We start from the raw sequence: 21,922 nt of genomic DNA, 5'->3' as shown, positions 1-21,922 counted from the left end.
AAAAAAAGAAGTGATGTGGCACCACAGTCAGTGTTGCCGCCCCCCTCCCTTATCCCTGCCCACAACTATCCTGCCAGTTTCCACAACCTTATTCCTTCTCCTTATCTCTACTGTGCCTGTAATTCTGACAGTGGTTTCTGCACCCCCTCCTTGTCCCTCAGAACTTCTGTTTTCCCTCCTTTTCCTTTTCCTGATTGAGGGCCAAACGACAGGTTTCACTTTACAAAAATTGCCAGTTGCAACTGGCAGCCATATTGCCACTAAGAGTCCTGTGTTAAAGCCTAGGGGGGCCCAATTTGGATTGAGACTATGGCATGGGAGGGAGGATGGGCTTTTGCTTTCTTTCCCACACACACTGTTTTCAGAAGCTGTCATGATCTGGGCTGTGCCACCGGAGGCCTAGTGGGCCCAGGGAGACTGGCTAGCAGTAGGAGAGGCTGGGCCTACAAACCCCAGAAGGCCTTGGGTAGTTTTGGCGCAGATTTTGGCCAATAGGGAAGAAGAGGGCTGGGGGAAAGAACAGGTGCAAGAGGAGAAGCTGTTCTTCTTCCCTGGGAACAGAGCCAGAAGGAAGGCTGCTGTGGGGAAGAAACCCTCATCCTGAGGGAAGGGTGAGTAGTCTAAAGCCACTTGAGATAGTGAGATAGGGACAGTATATCTAGACGCGTTAGGGCCTTTGATTTCTTTTCTTTTCACCCAATTACTGTTATTATTCCTGCACCTTGTTTGTTTGACCTCCTATAAAATAAACCGTTTTCATTGTTCACTCTGCCTGGTCCTCACGCTCATTTCGGCTAAAAGGGAAGTCTAAAGGCTTGGGAGGGTGCTCTGGGCCTCCTCAGAGGAGCCTGGAACCAGAGTGGTGGCAGCGTCAGGTGACATCCCACTTGAGCTGTGACAGAAGCTGAAGCAGCTCTGGTGCTACGGGGACATTTTGCTTCCCAAAAACAGCTCAGGGGGGAAGGTGAGAAGCTGTCCTCCCCTTGCACTGGAATGTGAGACTGGAGGAGGAATTCAGGAACATTCCATATTCATAAGCTATATGCCTCTGACTGCAAGCTACTGGAGGACTGTAGTCTTTCTGCCCTGCCTGTGAGTTTCCTGGAGGTATCTGGTTGTCCACTGCTGGATCCTTGGTTTGATCTAGACAGAATCTTTTGAATTAATATTTAGGGTGATAGAAGAACACTGATGCCCCAGTGTGCTATCCTGACACTCTGGTCCAGCTTCTTTAAACCATTGAGGCCAGGAGAAGGACCACCTGGAGATGAAAAGGGTTCAATATATTATGTATGTAAGTGCTATCAAGTCACAACTGACTTACCGCAACCCCAGCAAGGGGCTTTCAAGGCAAGTGAGAGGTACAGATGGTTTGCCATTGCTTTCCTCTGCAGAGCCTTCCTTGGTGGTCTCCCTTCCAAGTACCAACCCTGCTTAGCTTCCAACTTATGGTGGCCCCAGCAAGGGGCTTTCAAGGCAAGTGAGAGGTACAGATGGTTTGCCATTGCTTTCCTCTGCAGAGCCTTCCTTGGTGGTCTCCCTTCCAAGTACCAACCCTGCTTAGCTTCCAACTTATGGTGGCCCCAGCAAGGGGCTTTCAAGGCAAGTTAGAAGCACAGGTGATTGGCCATTGCCTTCCTCTGCAGAGTCTTCCTTGGTGGTCTCCCAATCCAAGTATCTACCCTGCTTAGATCCCAAGATCTGATGAGGCTAAGCTATACCATGCCACCTTCTTTCCCAATCTATGATTTTTGTTGTTGTTCAGTCGCACAGTTGATTCTGACTCTTCACGACCCCATGGCCCACATCACGTCAGGCCCTCCTGTCTTCCGTCATACTCCGGAATTTGCTTAATTTCATGTTCATGGTAGGATGTCATATTTCTGGATGCACAAATACAAAACTTAACAGGAATGGCTTAAAACACCCTTAAAATGGAACAACTAAAACATCTTGTAGAACAGTCTTGAAGTCATGTGCTAGGACAAGATATGGCTATGTGATCTTAGGGCAAGTCCACAAATTAACAATCCCTTAATGCTATAAAATAGAAGAAAATGTCTCTAAATTGCAAAATCTATCACTACATGACATCCCACATACCCAGAACTGGGAAAAGTGCTTCTTGGGACTAGCAATGAATGAACTTTTGGTCTCCTTGACTATTAGCTCTGGATGTTCCAAGAGTTATAGCTAGATTTGTTCTGGGTCCTCTGAGTCCAATAGTCTGCAGACAACTTCTGAGATCCAAAGTCTACATTGTGCATTTATTTCCAAACAGTAGTATGTATGACTGTGGGGTTTACTTAGATTCCTGTTTCTTTGGCTTTAACATCTCCAGGAGTCAGAGTTAAACTCTCCACCAGAGTTTCCTCAAAGCAAGGAGGGTTCCAAGTATTAGGTTTGTGATCACGGCTTGGCTTGTGAATAGCAGAATGTACAAAGGAATAGAAAAGCGGAATGAATCTCGGAGGAGCCACAAAAGTTAAGATTACAAAAATTATTTGAATCTTGGGGCTTCTGTTACAGGAAGTGACTGTTTGGGAATGTGTTCCAGAGATATCTGAAAATCTTCTGCTTCGTTCTTTTGGAACACCCCCACCCCCTGCACCAGAGCTCATATGTCTTCTTCAAGTGTACCTATTTGACATTCTTAGTTTTTTTATCTTAAACAAGTCTTCTTTTAAAATTAGGCTCTGTAATCCATATCTAGACTCCCTGACTAAATGGTCTGGTTTCTGAAACGGCTGCCTCTACATGTACAATGGGATTATGAAGATAGAGCAAGATGGGTCGCCGTGTTTGTCTGTAGCTGTTCATAAGAACATAAGAGATGCCAATGTTGGATCAGGCCAAAGGCCCATCTAGTCCAACACTCTGTCACACAGTGGCCAAAAATACCAGGTGCCATCAGGAGGTCCACCAGTGGGGCCAGGACATTAGAAGCCCTCCCACGTTTGGCCCCCCCAAGCACCAAGATGACAGAGCATCACTTGCCCCAGAGTGATCCTCCTCCTCCTCCTCTTCTTCTTCTGTTTCTCCAGCACCATTTAAAAACAAACTTTTAAATAGTGCTGCTTCTTTCTCCTTTACTATACTATCCTAGCAACTCTCGGATCCCACAGTGAAACTAGTGATATAATGGAGCTAATCATATTTGGTGCTTTCAGTGAAAGCAAATGAAGCTCTACTTTCCTCACTCTGAAGCGCAATAGCAGCTCTTGTGACATCAGAAAGTGTATTTGGATTCGCATCAGAATGTGCATTCAACCACATACCCTTTTGAGAGCAATACTAAGTGTATCTTCCATACTCTGATGTATAGAGCTGGTTGTCTCACCCTATTTTGCTGAGCAGAACTGTATTGGCTTCATTACAGCAGAACAAAACAGAAAGTATTGGTACGACGACTAAAAAAACACAGATGTATTCCCTCTTCCCCACTTCATGAACCACTTGTGTGCCCTTCCCACCCACCCCGTTTAAAACAACAAATTTTAAGTTTTAGTATAAATACATATAAAACACCTATTTCCAATACTCCATCACACGCTAGTGTGGTCAAGAAGGCTACAGTGAGGGGAAAAGAAATTGCTTTCCTGTAGAATGGTTTCATTCATGCTACTTAGGATATAAATCAATATCTTCTGCTGAATTTTATTGGACAACAAATTGTTCCATATGAAGAACTGGCTTTAGCAATGCCTGGCTGGTCAGAGCATGAAACAAGAATAGGAAGCCAAGGAAAGGACAGGGATTTTCCATCATTCTCCCCCCCCCCCCATTCTTTCCCATGAAATCTTGGTAGGCTTTTAGACAATAATCTTAACATGCATATAGTGATAGATGTTCAAAGCACTTCACATAAATTATCTATCATCCAGCCAGCACAATGAGCTTCTAGGGAATGACTGGTTTAAACAGCTCTGAGCACCTGAATCCATGCTGCCCTTACCTACTCCAAACCACAGAGGTGAGCAACATTGTCAAAAACTGGGCTGCCCATCAGTTCAGCACAACCTTGTGGCAAGGGACCAGCTAAGCGAGCATGGAACAGGCAAGGCAGGTGTCACTCCCCTGACTAACCTCCTTGCCTTTTCTCGGGCAAGTCACCCAGCTTCGGTCCAGAGCCATTGGTCTGGCTCATGACCAGCAGCCCAGCAAACTGGTCGCCACCTAGGAGCGCCTACCCCTGAAGCCATCCAATTTGCAGAGAGGAGCATACCCTAAGAGGTTCCCAGAGGAGGTGATCACCGTTCCCCACCCTGGACCTTAGAAATCCGAAGGCAGTTCCTGATGACCCCCTGTTCCCTAATGGGGAAAATGCCGTAAGGTGCTCACCGGTTCCGGTTTCGTGCCCGCACCAACCTGCCACAGCCAAGACCAAGCCTCTGCTTTGGTCTTTGCTCCCCACCAAAAGCCCAAGGCTGCCCTAATCCCTTGCCCCAAGTCCAGAAAAATGAACCCATTGCCCTTGTTTGATAGGTGCACCCTGGTAGCCCTATCGGGTTCTTGGGACTCCACCACCCTCCATGACCTTCTTCAACTGGCGGGTGGCTTTACGCCTAGCGGGGTTCTCCCCATTGCGCCATACCTGGCGGGGCAGAACAACCGACCCCACTACCCACACACCTTACTTTTCCATCGCAAGGTCAGCATCCACTTGAAACACCAGGGCCATGGTGAGTCAGAACAGCCAACCAGAGTATCTGCACTCTGGGCCACCTTCCTCTTATCATTGCAAGGTCAGCCGCTGCTTGCAACACCAGGGTCCTGCCCTTCATGGCGTTGCAAATTAGCCGGCCAGACTATCAGCACTCCGAGCCACCTTGTGCTTATCATCACAAGGTCAGTCTCCACCGTGCAAATATTTAGCCCTCCATGGCAAAGCAGAATAGCCAACCAGACCATCTGCACTCCAGGCCACCTTGCTCTAATCATCGCGAGGTCGGTCTCCACCCAACGCACAATGTCTTTGTAATTCATGGCAAGTCAGAATAGCCAGCCAGACTATCTGCACTCTAAACCATCTTGTTCTTATCATTGCAAGGACATCCTCAGCTTGTCACGTAAGGGCCTTGCCGGCCGGACCATCCCACTGTGGGCCATCTCACCTGCAGCACCAGGGGCTTCATGGCCAGTGTGTCCTACTGGCCCGGTGAGTGGCCCAAAAGACTGTGCTGTGGCCACAGACACTGACTCTTTGTCTCGCCCCGTGGCCAGCAGCACCTGAAATGAAAACTCATTGACTCTTTGTCTCACCCCGCGGCCAGCAGCACCTGGAATGAAAACCTCATGAATAACTTTAACTATTGCAATTCCCTTCTTCGAACGCTAGGCGAAAGCCCACCACTAGCTCACTGATCCCAAAATGCCACCCCCCAAAACGGGCACAGTAACCAGACAAAGGGACTGATCTGAAGGATCCCCGTGACCCTACCGTATGGCAAGGAAGCCACATCCCGGGGCAGCTGCAGTGGGAGTGGCATGAACCAAGAAGAGTGAGGTCCGAATTCCACCCCGTGAAACGCCCAACTCACCCAACGCCCGAGTGCTAACCACCTAACCATGCCTAAAGCCGAAACCATCTGCATAACTTGAAGTGCAGCAGCCCCCCAAGTCGTAACTTGACCCCTTTTTTCACAGACCTTCATAGAATGCTATAGAAATTTCCCTACCTGTACACAGCAATGTTTGCATTTGCAATGTCTGCATTCACACAGTCACTGCGATCTGCGAGACACCGCCCAACGTTCGTAGGGCTTACGTTTGTACTGATCAACTGAATTAACTCTCTTAAAATTCCTGAGTAGTAAAGGAAGCCCGCTCCCTTTAAAGGGCTGTTAATTATCCAGTGATGCTATTTACCTCCATGCCCTGCAAAACTACCTCTGTGCATTTCCATGCATTAAGTCTCTATTGAACAGACAAGACTCATTTACTTTGGATCTTCAGGCAACCCAGAACCCCGAAAGATCGGAAACTGAGGCCTGGAATTGTCACTGGCTAAAGGTTATGTCAAGAGATCCCCCAGGACGTCAAACAGCACTAGAGGAGATCTGGCTCCATTCTCTTAATGTCCTGGCGTTCGTAAAGAACTATTCCCACAATTGCAAGCAGACCTGAAATGGGAGGCATCCATTGTTTTAAAAGTCAAGGGACTTCCCCAATAAGGCATTTTAAAATGCTTCTAAGTATATGAAAAGCTTCTTTAAAAACCACTAAGAACCATCATAGGCAACCGGTGATTTTGGCTTTTAAATGTGATATTGCCAATTTACCATGCGGTGTCACTTTAAAACCTGTATAATTTAATTTGTCCGTTTGGTATTTTATTTATTTATTTATTTTATTTAAAAAAAAACTTACCTTGAAGAGTGCACAGTACCTCTCCTTCCTCTATAGAAACTGGGTTCCTATCCTAAAGCCCAAGACAAGCACACAGAAATGTGCATTAGCTCCTTTTTACGACATGATGTATGCACATACGTGTAGGCTGTATGCCCACTCGCCATAATGTGACGATGGCCCCAGTGGCACCTATTTACCTATATGGAAGTAAGGCTGGGCTGCCAGGTCAAGAAATAGTTTCATTCCTCCCAAGCATCTGGGCAGAACAGCCGTCGGCCTCACAAGCCCTGCTGACCCTCTAATGGGTCCTACTTAACCCCTGCCCCCTTGGAACTTCCCTGGAAGCATCTGCTTCAGCCGTGGCCAGCCAGCACCTCCCACAGCCTGTCGTAACCAATGCCACTCTTCTAGGCTGTGGGAACCCACTGTACCTCCCTTTAAAGACAAATGCACTATAAAACCTGTGCAGAATGCTCATTAGGACCAAACCAATGACATGTAACGACGTGCCCGCTGTCAGAGTCCCAGCTCACAGCATCAGGTTGACAGTCACACCTTATCCCTGCTAAAACAGAAAACAGAAGGTACAAATGACGTATTGCAATGGATATTATGGATCCTCACACATGACAAAGACTAACCCAATTTTGCCCAATCAGCGTGCATACACACTGTCAAAGTCACATGCTGCTGATAAGGATTCCTTCACCCAAGGAAAGCATTAAAAGCTCAGTAGCTTTCCATTCAGATTACACTTGATTTCACCCCCACACTCTCAGTGCCCAATTGAGCTACCCAGTTTCAAGTAGCTGTTCCCATTGGCTGCACTCTCACACCTCAAATTCTGTTCTATTTCTATTCATAGTTTACAGTTAGATACCACTAATAGGCTTCTGTAGTCTTCATAGAAGAAGAGGAGACTGGATTTATACCCCCCTCTTCACTCAGAGTGGGTTACAATCTCCTTCCCCCCCTCTCCTTACAAAAGACACCTCAGAGGTAGGTGGGGCCGAGACAGCCCTGAGAGAATTGCTCCTGAGAGAACATCTCCAAGAGAACTGTGATTAACCCAAGGTCACCCAGCTGGCTTCATGTGGAGGAATGTGGAGAGAACATCTCCACGAGAACTGTGACTGACCTAAGGTCACCCAGCTGGAAATACATCCCTTCGCCTTAGGGCCAAATATTGCGATCTGAAGAACTGGCAATTTATAATATTTTTCTCTGAATAAAACCATGTAAATTGCTTGGAATAGAAATCCCTGTCCACAGTCTCAAATACAAATAAGCCTTGCTACAGTAAGTAGGTAGCTGAAATGAGTATAGCCTACTCAGACTGGCAAAAGCTCTCCAGGGCATAAGCAGAGGTCTTCCATATAACCTACTGCCAAATCCTTCAACTAAAATTGCTGGAGAGTGAACCTGAGACCTTCTGCACACCAAGCAGTCTCTCACTGAGACATGTCCCCTCCTAAAATGCCCTCCAGGCAGTTATTACAGAACATAATAACATATTATATAAATTAGATCCCTTATAAACCTAGCTTTAAAAACCATACCCGCAACAGTGGATGGAGAAAGGAAGGAGTTTGGCTTTATACCCTGCCTGTCATTCGCTGACTAGAGACTTTCAGAGCATGCCCTTTCCCTGTGACTGGGCATGGCTTTTTCTGAAACACCCTTCTGCAGCCTATCATTCGCCTAAAATGGCTGCAAGGAATAACACTTTAAAATGGCTGCCGTATAAAATTGGTCTCAACCTTATGGAGGCGGGAGGGGGCTGATGCCTCCACACCACCATCTGTGCCTACCAGTAGGACGAGGGCCCTGGCTCAAATCTCCCCCTCCCCTTTCGCTGAAACTTAACCCTAAGAGCAGAGAAAGACCTTTCCGGCCTCCTTGCAGCCTTAAGTAATTGGATAGGAAGGGGGGTTTACTGAACCAGGGTAGGGGGAAGGCAGCCTTACCCTGCTGCCACTCCTTGTGCACCACTAGATCTGGAGTCCCCTCACAGATCCATCTACACCATGCTCCCAGGGCTCCCTTTCTATCAGGTGGGAGTCCTCCATATCCCCTAAAACCCCTTAGCACATCGGCGCTGGAAGGGGCAGAGATAATAAAATGCAAAAAGTGACCAGACCTCTTAAAAATTCCCGCCCCACAAGAATCCCGCTTTTGGGCAGATGGGGCCTCCCACAACAAATGGCCGCGGCAGAAGAGCCACTGCTGCCCGCAGAGCTCTGCCACCGACCCACGTTGCCCCTCATTCGATGAAATGCTCTCAGGCCCCAAACAGGCCATGGCGCGAGAGCAAGCAGCCCACCTAATCAGCCCCCCAAAACCAAGCCACCCCAACCCCGGGCCGAGCAAAGATTCCCTCCAACCCAAAAGGGGGGGCACTTCATGTGTGCGTGGTAGCCACGAGTCTCAACGCCGCCCCAGCCGTTCTAGCTGCAGATGCGGCCTGACACTGCAACCGTCGACGCGGCCCCCTCGCTGCAAACCTTGGATTACTCGCCGAGAGTTTCACAGCCATCTCGGGGCCCGCGCTGCTTCCTGAAGCCCCCTGGCCACTTCTGCTATGCTGCTGGTGAGAGCCTCTCGCTGCCTCACGCCGCCGCATGACTCTCCGGTTGTCCGATCCCACGCCGCCACGAGAACTTTACACAGCTGTCGCCGACTGAAGACAGGCTCCAAAGGTAGGCCAAGAGCTCTCCCATCGCGCTCCAAGCCGAGCACGTCGGAGCAACTCTCCTCTAGCGGGAGCGGAGCCTGGCAGTTTATCTAAGTCGGCTCCACCCCCCGCCCACGTCACAACACAAGGCATCGTGGCTCTGTTGCTGCCTGCCTTCCTCAGGGCAGCAAAACAGCCCCCAGCGACCAGCAACGTTGCCGGGTCACCGGGAGCTTCAATGTAGAGATCCTTGTGGCCTGCTGCTCCATGTAGTTTTAATCACATTAATTCAGTATTAGTCTAGCAAACATTTTGGTAGCAAGAAACATTAATATTCTAATCTCTGTATTCATTGTAATCTGCAAATGCTTCCAAGTCCCCTCCCTAAATCCAGGCTGAGACACTCTGTAGCAATCATATACTATTCTTACTCATCTTAGATTGTCAGTGAATGGGAAGTTGTTTGATTCGTTGAAAAATGGATAGGCTTATATGCCACAAGATGACAAGAAGTGTTATTTTCTCCTATATTTGTACACCGATTGGTTAGGGGTATTAGAACTCTTACTGGGCTAAAGGCTGTAGTCAAAAGAGCCATATCATAAAAGGAAGGAACAAAAGGAACTCTTACTGCATAGGAAGTGATTTAGCTCTGGAGTCATTGAATGCTTTTGCCACTTTGTCGAGGGGCTTCATCAGAGTCATGCAGGAAATGGGATTTCTGAATATGTAATTTAGTGACTGATTTATTTAAAATATTTATATATCACCCTTTCCATTACTAAAGCAATTTATATTTTATTATGATTTTATATATTTTAATTTTAGCAAGCAAAACTACATCAAACTGTTAAACTTCAGCAGCCAAAAATAACTCAGGACAGCCCCTCAGGGTTGCATATGGCATACGAGTCTCATTCCAACTGTGTTAGTCAGTAAAATAATAATTATGAGGGAAGCATAAGCAGCAGCTGGGCATAATGACATTGTACTTTTCCAGGATCTGGCAAAGTCACTGAACTCTTGGAAAAAGTACTTCAAATATAATAACTATACTATCTCTTAGTTCAGACACCACTTGCAAAGTGATTTGGTCATAATACTGGTGGAGGTAAACCAGAATTTGAATGGTCCTCTACAGCTCAAATCCTGATTTCACAAACTAACCAATTAAAGTGAGTCTGAATTTCATTGCTATCATGTGCTACGGGGCTACAGAGATCTTTGAATCCCAGATTCCTTCTTCAGTCTAGTCTGCAGAATGTGCCAGTCCTCATTTCCAGCTGGGGACTCTGTATTTATAAACTGTTCATTCTCATTTGTGACTATATTAAAATACATACACAGTGTGAAATCCCAAAGTGCCATTGAAACTTTCATTCTTCAGCTTACACCTTCTTGTCAGAAACTGACTCCGCAGCATTTGATCCCATGTTGATGGCCATCAGTACCACTAAGATAGCTCCAGGTGGGTACCCGTGTTGGTCTGAAGCAGTAGAACAAAATTTGAGTCCAGTGGCATCTTTAAGACAAAGTTTTATCCAAGGCATGAGCTTTTGTGTGCACATATCTGAAGAAGTGTACATGCACACGAAAGCTCATGCCTTTTTTCCCTTTCCATTTAAATTTTTTTATTTTGCCAGTAACAAAGATACATTAACATAAAAGTGCATCTCATTACAACTTAAAAACTAAGTCAAAATTATTGTAAAACTTAACATTCCAACAGAAAGATCTTCCATAATACATAAGGTCATTGTTCTGAAGATTTAGAGAATGAAAGCTCATACCTTGAATAAAACTTTGTCAGTCTTAAAGGTGCCACTGGACTCAAAACTTTGTTCATCAGTACAATTGTTTGGCTTCTGCAGATCAAACCAAGTGTTGACTTGAAACTATGTTACCTTAATTTTGTTCTCACTCACTAAGCTATTCGAGGACATTAAGTAGGATTGGAACACATGGAATGTCACTGCATAGATCGTAGAAATCACCATTGTTTCAGTGTCAATCTGTTGAGGTCTATGCACAGAGTCAGGATTTGCTTTTAGAACATATGCCACAAATGTGACTTCTAAAGAAATTAAATTTCAGAGTCTCTGAACTGTCATTCTAATATTTTGTTCTGTTCAGGAACCTGATAGTTGCCTACATTTTAATGATTGTAAGCAGTTACCCTTCTTAAAAATGTGCCTAGGGTTACTTTTGCCATTACTAGTTTTGCCATTTTTTGTCTAGGTTTTGCATAAAATATAGTTCTTAGTTTTAAAGCCAACCATTCTTCCATTGTAAATCTAGTGCCTATGTAACGTGGACTAGAAGATACTTCCCACACAGAACTCAGTTGCTTATGCTGCCACTGAAACCAATGGAACATGTTCTAGATTACACACTTATTTCAGACTGTGTCATCAATTTTCCAAACTAAAAACAGCCTTGTACAGAGCTAGTTTGTGAATATACTGAGTTGACCTCAATATATGTCCCTGTAAGAAATTATCATGCTAACCACACACAGAGGGAAAAAAACTCTTTAAAAAGTTTATATCTATTCCCTTGTGAAGGGTTAGAAAATGTCATTACAAATGCCAACACTTTTCCAAATCACCCAGTGATAGGCTAACACTTTTTTTTCAAGTTGGATCCTATATAACTTTTCTACTTGTGCACCTTTTTGCCTATTATGAAGGTAGTCCTCTGCTGCTGAATGGATTCCTCTTGTATTAGGCACTTTTAGGCTCCTTGAGAGACATAGGGAACAGTCCTAAGCAGGTCTACTCAGATGTCGGTCTCATGTTATTCATTGGGGCTTGGTCTCAGGAAAGTGGCCTTAGGATTGCAGCCATAGGTACTTCCGCTCATACAATATATACCAGAGGAACATGCAACTGCAGTGGAGGATTGCTTCCACAACAGGTATAAAGCAGCAAAAAAGGAAACAAGGTATAGGATCTAAGCCTTCATGTTTATAGGTTTCATGTACTTCAGGTAAAATTTAGATGAAGCTCAAACACTATCTTTCGTTAGGAAGTGCTATAAAATATTTTAGAATTGCATTTTTTTTTCATCCAGCTACATTTTTTCAGTGTTGCATTGTGTTCCAAGTATGAAATAAGTATCAGAGCAACTTTTAGGCTAGTAATATGGATTGGGCATAAATGCAGTGAAAGTTATTTATTTTAATATTTGCTATGCATGACAGTGACATATCTGAGCAGCCCAACAGTGACACCTAGGGGAAAACATATTTTGGTCTGTACACAGATCTTTGAAAATATACCCAATTTCTAACTCTGTAACTGTAAAAACAAATAATTAATTCAGACTCTTAAAACCAGTCCTTGCAAACCTTTCAGATGTGCATTGTTACAAATAAAATATGTTAATGCACACCATTTCACTACATCTAGAATTTTCATGCCCCCTTGTAAAAGCTTTTATTCCAAACGTCAACAAAGCCACACCAGTTCAGCACAAGAGGCTGAATTTTTATAAATTGGGGCCTTTCCTGCCTCTTTGCTAGCTTACGTGGCTTAACATTGGGCAAGATACTTATTAGTTTTTCTACTTGTGAGTACTGTAATCAAGTCAAATCAACAACTTACTTTATTACAAATTTTACCATTTTATAAAACACATGTTTAATTATAGAGATAGCTGTATTGTAATTAATATTTTGAGACAATTGTGACTTTGAGCTTAAATTATATACAGAACAGTCATTTTTGTATGTGTTACAAAGATTGCTATATGACAAACTGTACTTTTCAGTTTAATTACAGTATCATTGTAAATAAGGCTAAATCATTTACTACTTTATGAACATAGATTGTGAATGTATTTAAATGTTTTTGCAGTATAAGGATTTACTGAGCCTGAAACCTGCTTCATTTTATGTGCAAAAAAAGTACTTAAACTATATTTTAAATCTCTGGATTCAGTGAAATCAATTATCTTTAATTTGCACATGCAGGTGGTATCTTCCCATTTTATTTTGTGTGTTGACACTAACTGGTAAGGTGCATATTGTCTAGAATGCATTTTGCAGATGCTTTCTGTACAGAAAAAGAATACAGGGACTCAAATGCTGTGCAGTGTATAGCAGAGCCATTTTCGGCTTTGGTGTACTCTACCTTTTTCAGTATTTAAAAAGTGTTTTGAATACTATATTAAAAGTCTATTGTATAAATAAAGTCACCTTATTGTAAATTGTTGTCTTATTTGTAAGGCACCAGTGGAAGCACTTTAGTTTTGCTAATTCACAGAAACCAAAAGCACAGAAAACTTACTCCCTCATTTCATGTTATGTGAAGCACTCAAAGTACATCAAAACTATTGATTGGATTTCATTCTTCACAACCTAAGAAATCTTCCAGATGTCAACTTCCCTGCAACAGTCACTCGAATACAGGTAAACCATCAAAATACCACAGGGTTTTGGAGTTATTAATCTGTGTTGAGATGATAATGCTTGACCCATCCAGCACTGGCCCAACAGCATGTTCTCATGGCAGTCGTTTCCGCAAGTGCTTTGATTATAAGGACTGTTAGTGAAAAATAATCTACGTAAGAGGCACAGTTTGACCCACCAAAATCAGAGCCTTTTAAGTTATCTAAACACTCTTTGGATAGACAATGCCTGAGAAGCATTTATGCCATTTAAATGAATGTCATCTTCATTACCTTTTAGTACACAGAAAGATTAAGCACCCAAAGCATTTTATTATTCCACCCAGCTCACATCCCTTCTACAAATACTTCCACAGATAAAAGCCTTTGATTCTATCCAGAGGTCAGCATTTGAGGAGGAGACTGCTAAAACAGTTTACCTATCAGAGAAATGTAGTACACAGGAAGCTTCAGTTGTTGGCTGACTCTATTCAGCCCCACCCCCAGGTGTGGGAAAGAGGGACATACTCAATTAGTTACAAATCAGGACTATGATCTTAAATACAGAACATGGTCTAAAGGCTGAATCTCAACCCTCTTTACAGAAGCAAGGGCTATTGATTTCAGCAGTGCTTAAGGTGACAGTTGCACTATTGTTAAAGAAGCCAAGTTTATAGATAATCCATTTATATGAAGGCCAGTTACAATTCATGGGGTAGATCTTGTGCCTGTATAAGGCTAGTGGGGAGAAAACTAAAGCCTGCAGTATGTATGCACCCTAGCAAAAGGAAAAAAGATTCTAGTTCAAAGTGTTAGGAATTAACAGTCCACTTCTATCCACACTCACTTGGAATTAAATCCCACTTAGTTTAAGGGATCTTTCTCTCATGGCATTGTACTTACTATTACGATAGTGTTGCAAGGTTAAGCAGTTTGAGAGGAAAAATTAGGTCCCTCATGTCTTCCAACTGCCACTTATATGTATTTGGTGTTGCGGGGCGGGGGGGACACACACACTGTCATTTACAGTTGGTAGTCACAAGATATATCCAGTGAAAAGTGCCCCTTACATGCACCTGTCTCCCTGCTGCATAGGGCAGCTCTGTAGCTTGGTGAGAAAGGAAGTAGTTCTGCCAAGCACAGGGGCTCTTGCCATGGGGGATGACTGCTGTGGATTCCTTTGGATGCAGGTATGGTGGAGCAGTAAGCTTGAGTACTCATCATCTCTGATTACCTGAGGACATTCCCCCCTTCTCTATCTATACAGCTAACAAAGTTTTTGTCGTACTACAAAATACATAGTGAAATTTTTTTCCCATTTAAAAGCAGACAATGTTATAACAAGCCATATCATTTTTCCAGTGTTGGTGAACATTGTGACACAGGTGTCCTTCCATTTCAGTATTAATGCTGAAAAATTAGTCGTAGGTAAATATTTTTATCTTTTTATAACAAAATGCATACAGCACAATTATTCGTTCGGCCTAATTTCTGAAACTGGTGATCTGCTAGAATGCCTTTGGATTTAATTTTTCAAGGCAAAAAAAAAAAAAAAAAGGCACATGTGCCAAATAATGGATCAACCAAGTTCCTACCATACTTGTCCTTTGGAAGGTAATCCTTCCACATTGCATTTTTCATTTTGAAAAATTGTTTTGATTCTCTTAAAATTAGACCGGGGGGGGGGGGGGGGCTTCAAAAAAAAAAAAACAAAACAGTGTAAGTTATTTCCAATTTCAGGCAACAAGTTCAGTTCATACAAAACATCTCATACATTTAAGAAAGTACTAAGCAATCCTCTGCCAGTTACATGCCCTATAACTGAATAAAGAAATACAAGTAGAAACCATATCACAGACACAGCCCACAGAAGCACTTTTTCTTAAAACAATAGGTGCTGGACAGATGTCTTTACTGCTTGTCCATGTTCATATTTTCCACAAATCGACAGGGTTTATGTACCACTTGCATTCAAGACAGCAATCTTCTGTGAATTAGAGGAATACCCTTAACATGCACTTTGTAGAACACACTAATCCAAACAAACAGGTCATAGACACAGGACAGCAGTCTTCATTCTTCAGAAGGTAAGATATTTTATATATGTCAGTTCAAATTAAAACAAGTCAAGTAGGAATTCTGCTTCTTAGGTATTCAAGCACAGCAGCTGTCCCCTTGGAAAGAATGGCTGCTCGAGGAGCCCGGAAAGGATTGCCTTCTAGCAAAAGTGTCCTAGTTAGAAGGACCAGAAACCAGTTAGGATGACTGTTCATAGGATCATATGCACAAAACCCTTGGGCTTAAATTTTAAAAAATCAGCCTTCTCTGTAAATGCTATTTCTTCAGCAAAACTCAAAGAAACGCTGTGGAGTGAGAAATGCAATCTTAAAAAGTTTCCTTAAATCTGGCAGCTGCATAGTAGATATAAAAATAGGGGTAAGCCATCCTTTAGTTACAACTGAACTACAGCACTGAATTTCCATTAACCTTCCATGACTTCATTAGACCGTATAAGTATTGTTATCTGGTTATTTAGCCCCTTTTAACACTTTTATATATTAATATATATATTAATATTAATTATATCACTGCTTCCACCATACCATGGTATATGTTTTATCATCATCACAGAACAAGTAAGATAAACAAATTTGGGAGCATGTTTCGCTCTTCCTTGGAAAACTTAGGATCTCACTTACAAACCAGTAGAAGAAAATCACACCATAAGGGGCTCTCACTGTTCCAGATGGTAAGGAAGATCCAGTGTTCAAACATTCTTCCAAGTTCAGTCATTGAGTTGGATCCAGTGCAGCATTCCCACAAATGCAAGGCTTTCCACTCATGCAGCATGACTTTTGCAGCTCCCATCTCCCACTACAGCCTGGATGGAATTCCTGGCTGCCATGAGAGGAAAGAGTTGCAAAAGCCACACTCCAGGGACAGAAATCATTGCATACGTGGAAACTCCGCAATGGGCCCAACCCAATGACTGACCTTGGGAGAATGTTTGAACATGGGATCTCCCTTACCATATGGGATAGTAACTGCCCTTTATGGTACAAAAACCATAAAATAAAAGCTGCTTCAATTACCAACATTTGTACTGTTTCAGTACAACATCTTCTGGAATTAAAAAAAAACAACCCTGAAGGATTTTAAATTAAAATATTCCATATACAAGCATATGCTGTCACAATTGCCATGTTAGTTACCTGAGATTGATGCAGTTTCCAAGTTCTGGTGGTACTTGCAATAAATCATTATTCTGAAGATCTAGGGTAACAAGACTGTCCATCTTCTTTATTTGAAAAGGGTCAAGAGATCCAACCTGATTATTAGCAAGGAGGATTGTTTCAAGAGTTGGGATGCGATAGAGAACATCTGGAAATACTTTAAACCTATAATGAAAACCCACATGTGTATCACTAATGTTATTACAAGTAAAATGCTAAGACAAAAGAGATATGGAATCTATAACAAGCTTTCATTATAGTATGCAAAGCTATATAGAAAAATACTCCTTTGCCTCACAAACTGGGCAGGATTGCAGGCCTCATAATGGCAATTTACTTTGGAGAAATGACACCAATATGTAAATGTGCTGCACAGAAGTATGCTAATTCTACCTAGGAAACATCCTGTACAAGTATAGCCACTGCATTCCAGCAGCTATGAGGTTACTCGGAGCAGACTATCAATACTGGAACATTTAGAGAACCCTTCCCCCCCCCCTTCCTCAAGCGCAATGATCTGGCTTCAGTGATCCACGCTATGGTCACCTCGAGGCTAGACTACTGTAATGCTCTCTACATGAGGCTGCCCTTGGGGCAACTTCGGAAGCTGCAGCTGGTGCAAAATGCAGCAGCCAGGTTGTTGATGGGTCTCCCCAGGTGGGAGCACATCCAACCTGTGCTGAAGTCATTGCACTGGCTTTCAATAGCATTCCGGATTCGCTTCAAGGTGCTGGTTTTGATCTTTAAAGCCCCAAATGGTCAGGGGCCTGCCTACCTGAGGGACCGCCTTTCCCCGTACAGTCCTCCAAGACTGTATTGTTTTAACCCGGCACACAGTGCCCTTGTTAGCCGCCCTGAGCCTTCGGGGTAGGGCGGGATATAAATGTAAACATAAATAAATGAATAAAGAGCACTGTGGTCTGGATCACAACACCGCCTGGCCCCCCCTGGGCCTAGGGAGGCCAGGTTGATGGTAACCAGGACCAGGGTGTTCTCCCTGGTGGCGCCAACACTGAAACGAGCTCCCTAATGAAATTAGAGCACTACGGGACCTCCAGCAGTGAAAACTGAGCTGTTTCACCAAGCGTTCAAATAAGAACTGACTGCACCGGCTGGGTCACACTAGCACTTTACCACAGGACGCTGCCGTACTTATTTAGTTTTATTGTATTTATTATATTTTATATCTGTATTTGCTGGTTTTATATTGTATGTTGTTTTAAATTGTTGTAAGCCGCCCTGAGCCACTTTGGTGGGAGGGCGGGGTAAAAGCCTAAGTAAATAAATAAATAAATAAATATTCATACAAACTACGTTTATAATAGAAAAGAGAGCAAATTAGGGAGGGGCTGTAGCTCAGTGGTAGAGCGTCTGTTTGGCATGCAAAAGGTCCCACTTCAATCCCTGGCATCTCCCGTTAAAAAGGAGCAGGCAGGAGGTGATGGGAAAGAACTCTGCCCGAGATCCTGGAGAGCTGCTGCCCGTCTGAGTAGGCAGGACTGACCTCAATGGACTGATGGTCTGATGCAGTACAAGGAAGCTTCTTGGAATGAATATTACAAAAATAGTTTAAGACTTCTGAAAGACACACAAATAATTCTACTCTTCCACTGAAATGATCTCCCTGTGTAACTGACAAATTATATAAACAGTGGACTGTTTAAGACTGTTAGAAAACAGATAACGTATACACATTACAATAATTATTTATCAAGCCTACAAGAGATGAGTAGCTTCACTGATCTGGTGTAGTTCCTTTAAAAAACCCAGGATTTTAGCAGCTATAAAGGGAACATGGCATTCCTACATCTATAAGCAGGGATTTCTAGCTTTATAGCACAGCTGGATCATAGAAGCTGAAACATCCCAGAGGTTTCCATCCCTGATATACTACTGCTTACATGAGCAGGCCACATGGGTGAGCTCCTAAACATACCAAGTATGCCAGAATGAAAAAGGAGTGCCCCACTTAATACCACAAAATGTGTTCCAACAACTTTAAAGCTTGACTTTCAAAGCAAGATTCTCAAGATCTGGAACATTACCACATAACACAACACCATACAACTACTTCCATTAAAACAGACAAGCAGAACAACATCTACAGCCAAAAGAAAGAAAACAGAACCCCAAATCTATATTAAGAACAAGAAGGCTGTGTAAAAAGAGGATTCTAAATTTAAGAGTCAAGACCTCAAATATGACTGATTCCAAAAGGTAGCCAGGCCAACAACTTAGGAGCCACTACTGGAAAAATATCAATTTTTCATATGATAGGGAGTATCAAAGTGATTTTAGTTCCTGAACTAAAAAAAGGAAGGCAGAAATTATTTCACAGACACTCCTTCAAACAAAGCAAAAGACCAGTTTATTTAGTAGTCTTATAAATGACACTTACCTGTTAAAAGCAAGGTTTATAATTTGCAGTCTTGCCAGTGTTTCCACTTCATCAGGCAAGGACATCAAAATGTTGTTTCTAATTGTAAAATAAAGCAAACAAAGTCCTCAAGTATTAATTGATAATGAAATTTGATCAAACCATTTTTTTACTACATAAAGTTTAAATGGTGGAATTAAGACCACTCTACCTGGACCACTGTCTTATATTACTATCACAGCAGAGTAGGAAATTATACATCAACACATCTGCACCATCATGTGTAATGCATGTCCATGAATACAACGTGAATTAAAATGGTTACCATTATACCTATAAATATCATATATAAATAGTTATCTCTTAATTTCTTCCACATATTCAAGGCTGGCTCCATGTTCATCTTTTGATATTGGTTGGCAGGTGGGTCAAACAACAGGGCTGAAGCCTTCATGCAGAAGCACCTAGTTTGTCACCATTTGAAATAGGACACAGGACTAGAGGCTCTATTCCAGCAGGACTGCTCTTATGTTCTTATCACATGTATCCGCTACATATACGGGTGCTAGAAAGCTTCACCTGGCAATAGATTCCAGCTGCATAAAATGTGTGTGCATATTCAATATATATGATAGAATGCTTGTGGGGACACTTTTCACCCACCTAGCGGCAATTACTTTATTGTTACGGCTTAAAGCTAAAACCTGAAAAGAGTTCAGCATTTTCATAGCTATGTCAGCTAACATTCCATCCAAAACCTTTTATTGGCATATACATGAAGATACAGTAATCTAAATTCAAAATCATGCATAGTAGTAAAATTAAAATTGCAGAGTAAAATCATAATAAGAGTAGCATCATAATAAAACTTAATTCATAGTATCACTTATTGGTCGTGAGACCATGGCACTGCAAAGAAACTTTTCTACTATTTCAGTTATTTCTGTATCTGGATTATCAAGCAAGGAAAGGAGCTTAAAATCATCAGGGGTCTTTAAAAATTGGGCTAGTATGGGATATAGAAGTTCCCGACGGGACGCCAGATAGAGAAGGCGGAGGAGAACATGGGCAACAGTTTCAACACAGTCCTTCATACAAGAACAATACTTGCTAGGATAGGGAATCCCTTGGAATCTACCAGATAAGATAGCTGAAGGAAGAACATTAAATCTAGCCAAGGATATGGCTCTATGCAAATTTGGAGCTATGAGTTAATAGAGGTATACTGCTGGAAGGTTTGCATTAGGAACAATCCCCAAATTTAAGGGAGAACAGGTTCTGTTAGCCAGGCTATAAAGAGTTTGTAGCTTTGATCCCAATAAACTAGATTTTATTTTTTAAAAGGCCTCAGATTCAGAAAGCATAAATAAGGATTCTAGAGATAAATTCAGGGAACTTATTTTGGCTTTGATATAAGATAGCCAGCTGGAATTAACAGATTCAGTAAGTAGTTGGTACGTATAACTGAAGGGGTCAGAGTTGAAATTGAGTCATAACCAAAATTTAATAGTGTGGATCCATACAATAGTAGCTAACAAATTCTGACCACACTCCAAGCATAAAGCGGCATATGGAACACACATGGGTACCCCCATGATCTTTTGCAGAAAGGTAGAGTAGACACATTCAATTGAAATGTTATCACGTCTGGGTTAAGCTTGTATAGGTTTATCAATTTCAATAAAGTTTTCTGAGAGGGGGAAAAAAACAACTGAAATGTCTATTGCGTCAATCTAGGGAGGTACCCCATACAGTAATTGAGCTCCAGTTTTAGCACTGAAGGCTTTAAGTGCAGCTGGCACACACTGGTTACCTTGAACAGAAAAATAAAAGTACGAAATTACTGCACTAAATTACTAACTTTAGCTACATTAATAGCCACTCTGCGATGGTAGGTCCAAGTAGCATTAGATTGGAAATAGATGCCCAGATATTGGAAGTGCTTAACCTGTTCCAAGTTTGTTGCCATTAATAATCCACTTATAAGATTTTCGGGAATAGGGAACGACTAATACCTTTGATTTTTCATAATTCAACTCCAATCTGTTAATCGCACAATATTCATGGCAACGGTTCAGTAAACTGTTTAATCCAACACAAGAAGTAGACAAAAGAACCGTGTCATCTTCATATAACAAGGGAATAAGAGAAGAGCCAAGTCTAGGGTTGTGGCCATCAACTAATGAAAAAAATAGGCAAGGTCATTTAAAAAAAGGTTAAACAGATGGGGGGCTAAAACGCACCCCTGCTTTACCCACTTCCTAATACAGATCTTGGGGGAAAGTCTCCCAGACGAAGAACGCTTGACTTGACAGGATATGGAGGTGTGAAGTCTTTTAATAAGAAATAATAACCTCTTATCCAAAGACATCCCCCTCAAGCTTTACCCAGAGAAATTCCCTTGAACTTCTTTATCCAACTGTTTTTATTCCAACTGTTTTATTTATCTATGTAACACCACAAAATAGCAATTGAATAAATCCATAAATGCCTACAATATAAAAATAAGAAGAACACAGTAACAAGGAAGTAAAATCTAAACAGCAAATCCCTTAAAAGCCAGTTAACAGCATGTTCCTAAAAACCTTTTTAAAAAATCAAGTGGCTACAAATATTTTGACCACTTTCCTTCTGAACCACAATTCTTAGCTCCCTCTCCCAGACTCCTTTCCAGTAAGCTCCACTTCTTCCTCTTAATTCCCTGTTCCAAATCCTAACCGTCCCACCCCTCTCCTTGGCCCACATGAAGCCCCTAATCCTTCTCCTGAACCATACACTCTTCCATTCCTCAAATCGCTCTCCTCCCAGTCTTGTTACCCCCACCCCGTTCTTTCTTCTTCCCTCCCCTAGTTCCTGGGCTCAGCCCTCTATCCAATAGTGTTGGCAAGTGTGCTTAAA

At 42.5% G+C, this 21,922-nt stretch overlaps 1 protein-coding gene across 1 annotated transcript in view; it reads right to left on the bottom strand.

Moving 5' to 3' along the window:
• Positions 1-15,178: 15,178 nt before the first annotated feature.
• The window catches only part of LRRC40 (leucine rich repeat containing 40), a 32,969-nt gene continuing 26,225 nt past the window's right edge, over positions 15,179-21,922 (bottom strand). The window contains exons 13-15 of the mRNA XM_015415800.1: positions 19,046-19,123; positions 16,627-16,812; positions 15,179-15,646 (exon numbers count right to left, since the gene is read on the bottom strand). Coding sequence (XP_015271286.1) covers positions 15,541-15,646; positions 16,627-16,812; positions 19,046-19,123 — 370 coding nt within the window. The 3' untranslated portion in view covers positions 15,179-15,540. The remainder of the gene's footprint in view (positions 15,647-16,626; positions 16,813-19,045; positions 19,124-21,922) is intronic.

The sequence above is a fragment of the Gekko japonicus genome, unplaced genomic scaffold (assembly GCF_001447785.1).
Source record: "Gekko japonicus isolate JY-2015 unplaced genomic scaffold, Gekko_japonicus_V1.1 scaffold20, whole genome shotgun sequence".
In the NCBI taxonomy this organism is placed as follows: domain Eukaryota; kingdom Metazoa; phylum Chordata; class Lepidosauria; order Squamata; family Gekkonidae; genus Gekko; species Gekko japonicus.
This window is presented reverse-complemented; position numbering and strand designations above follow the sequence as displayed.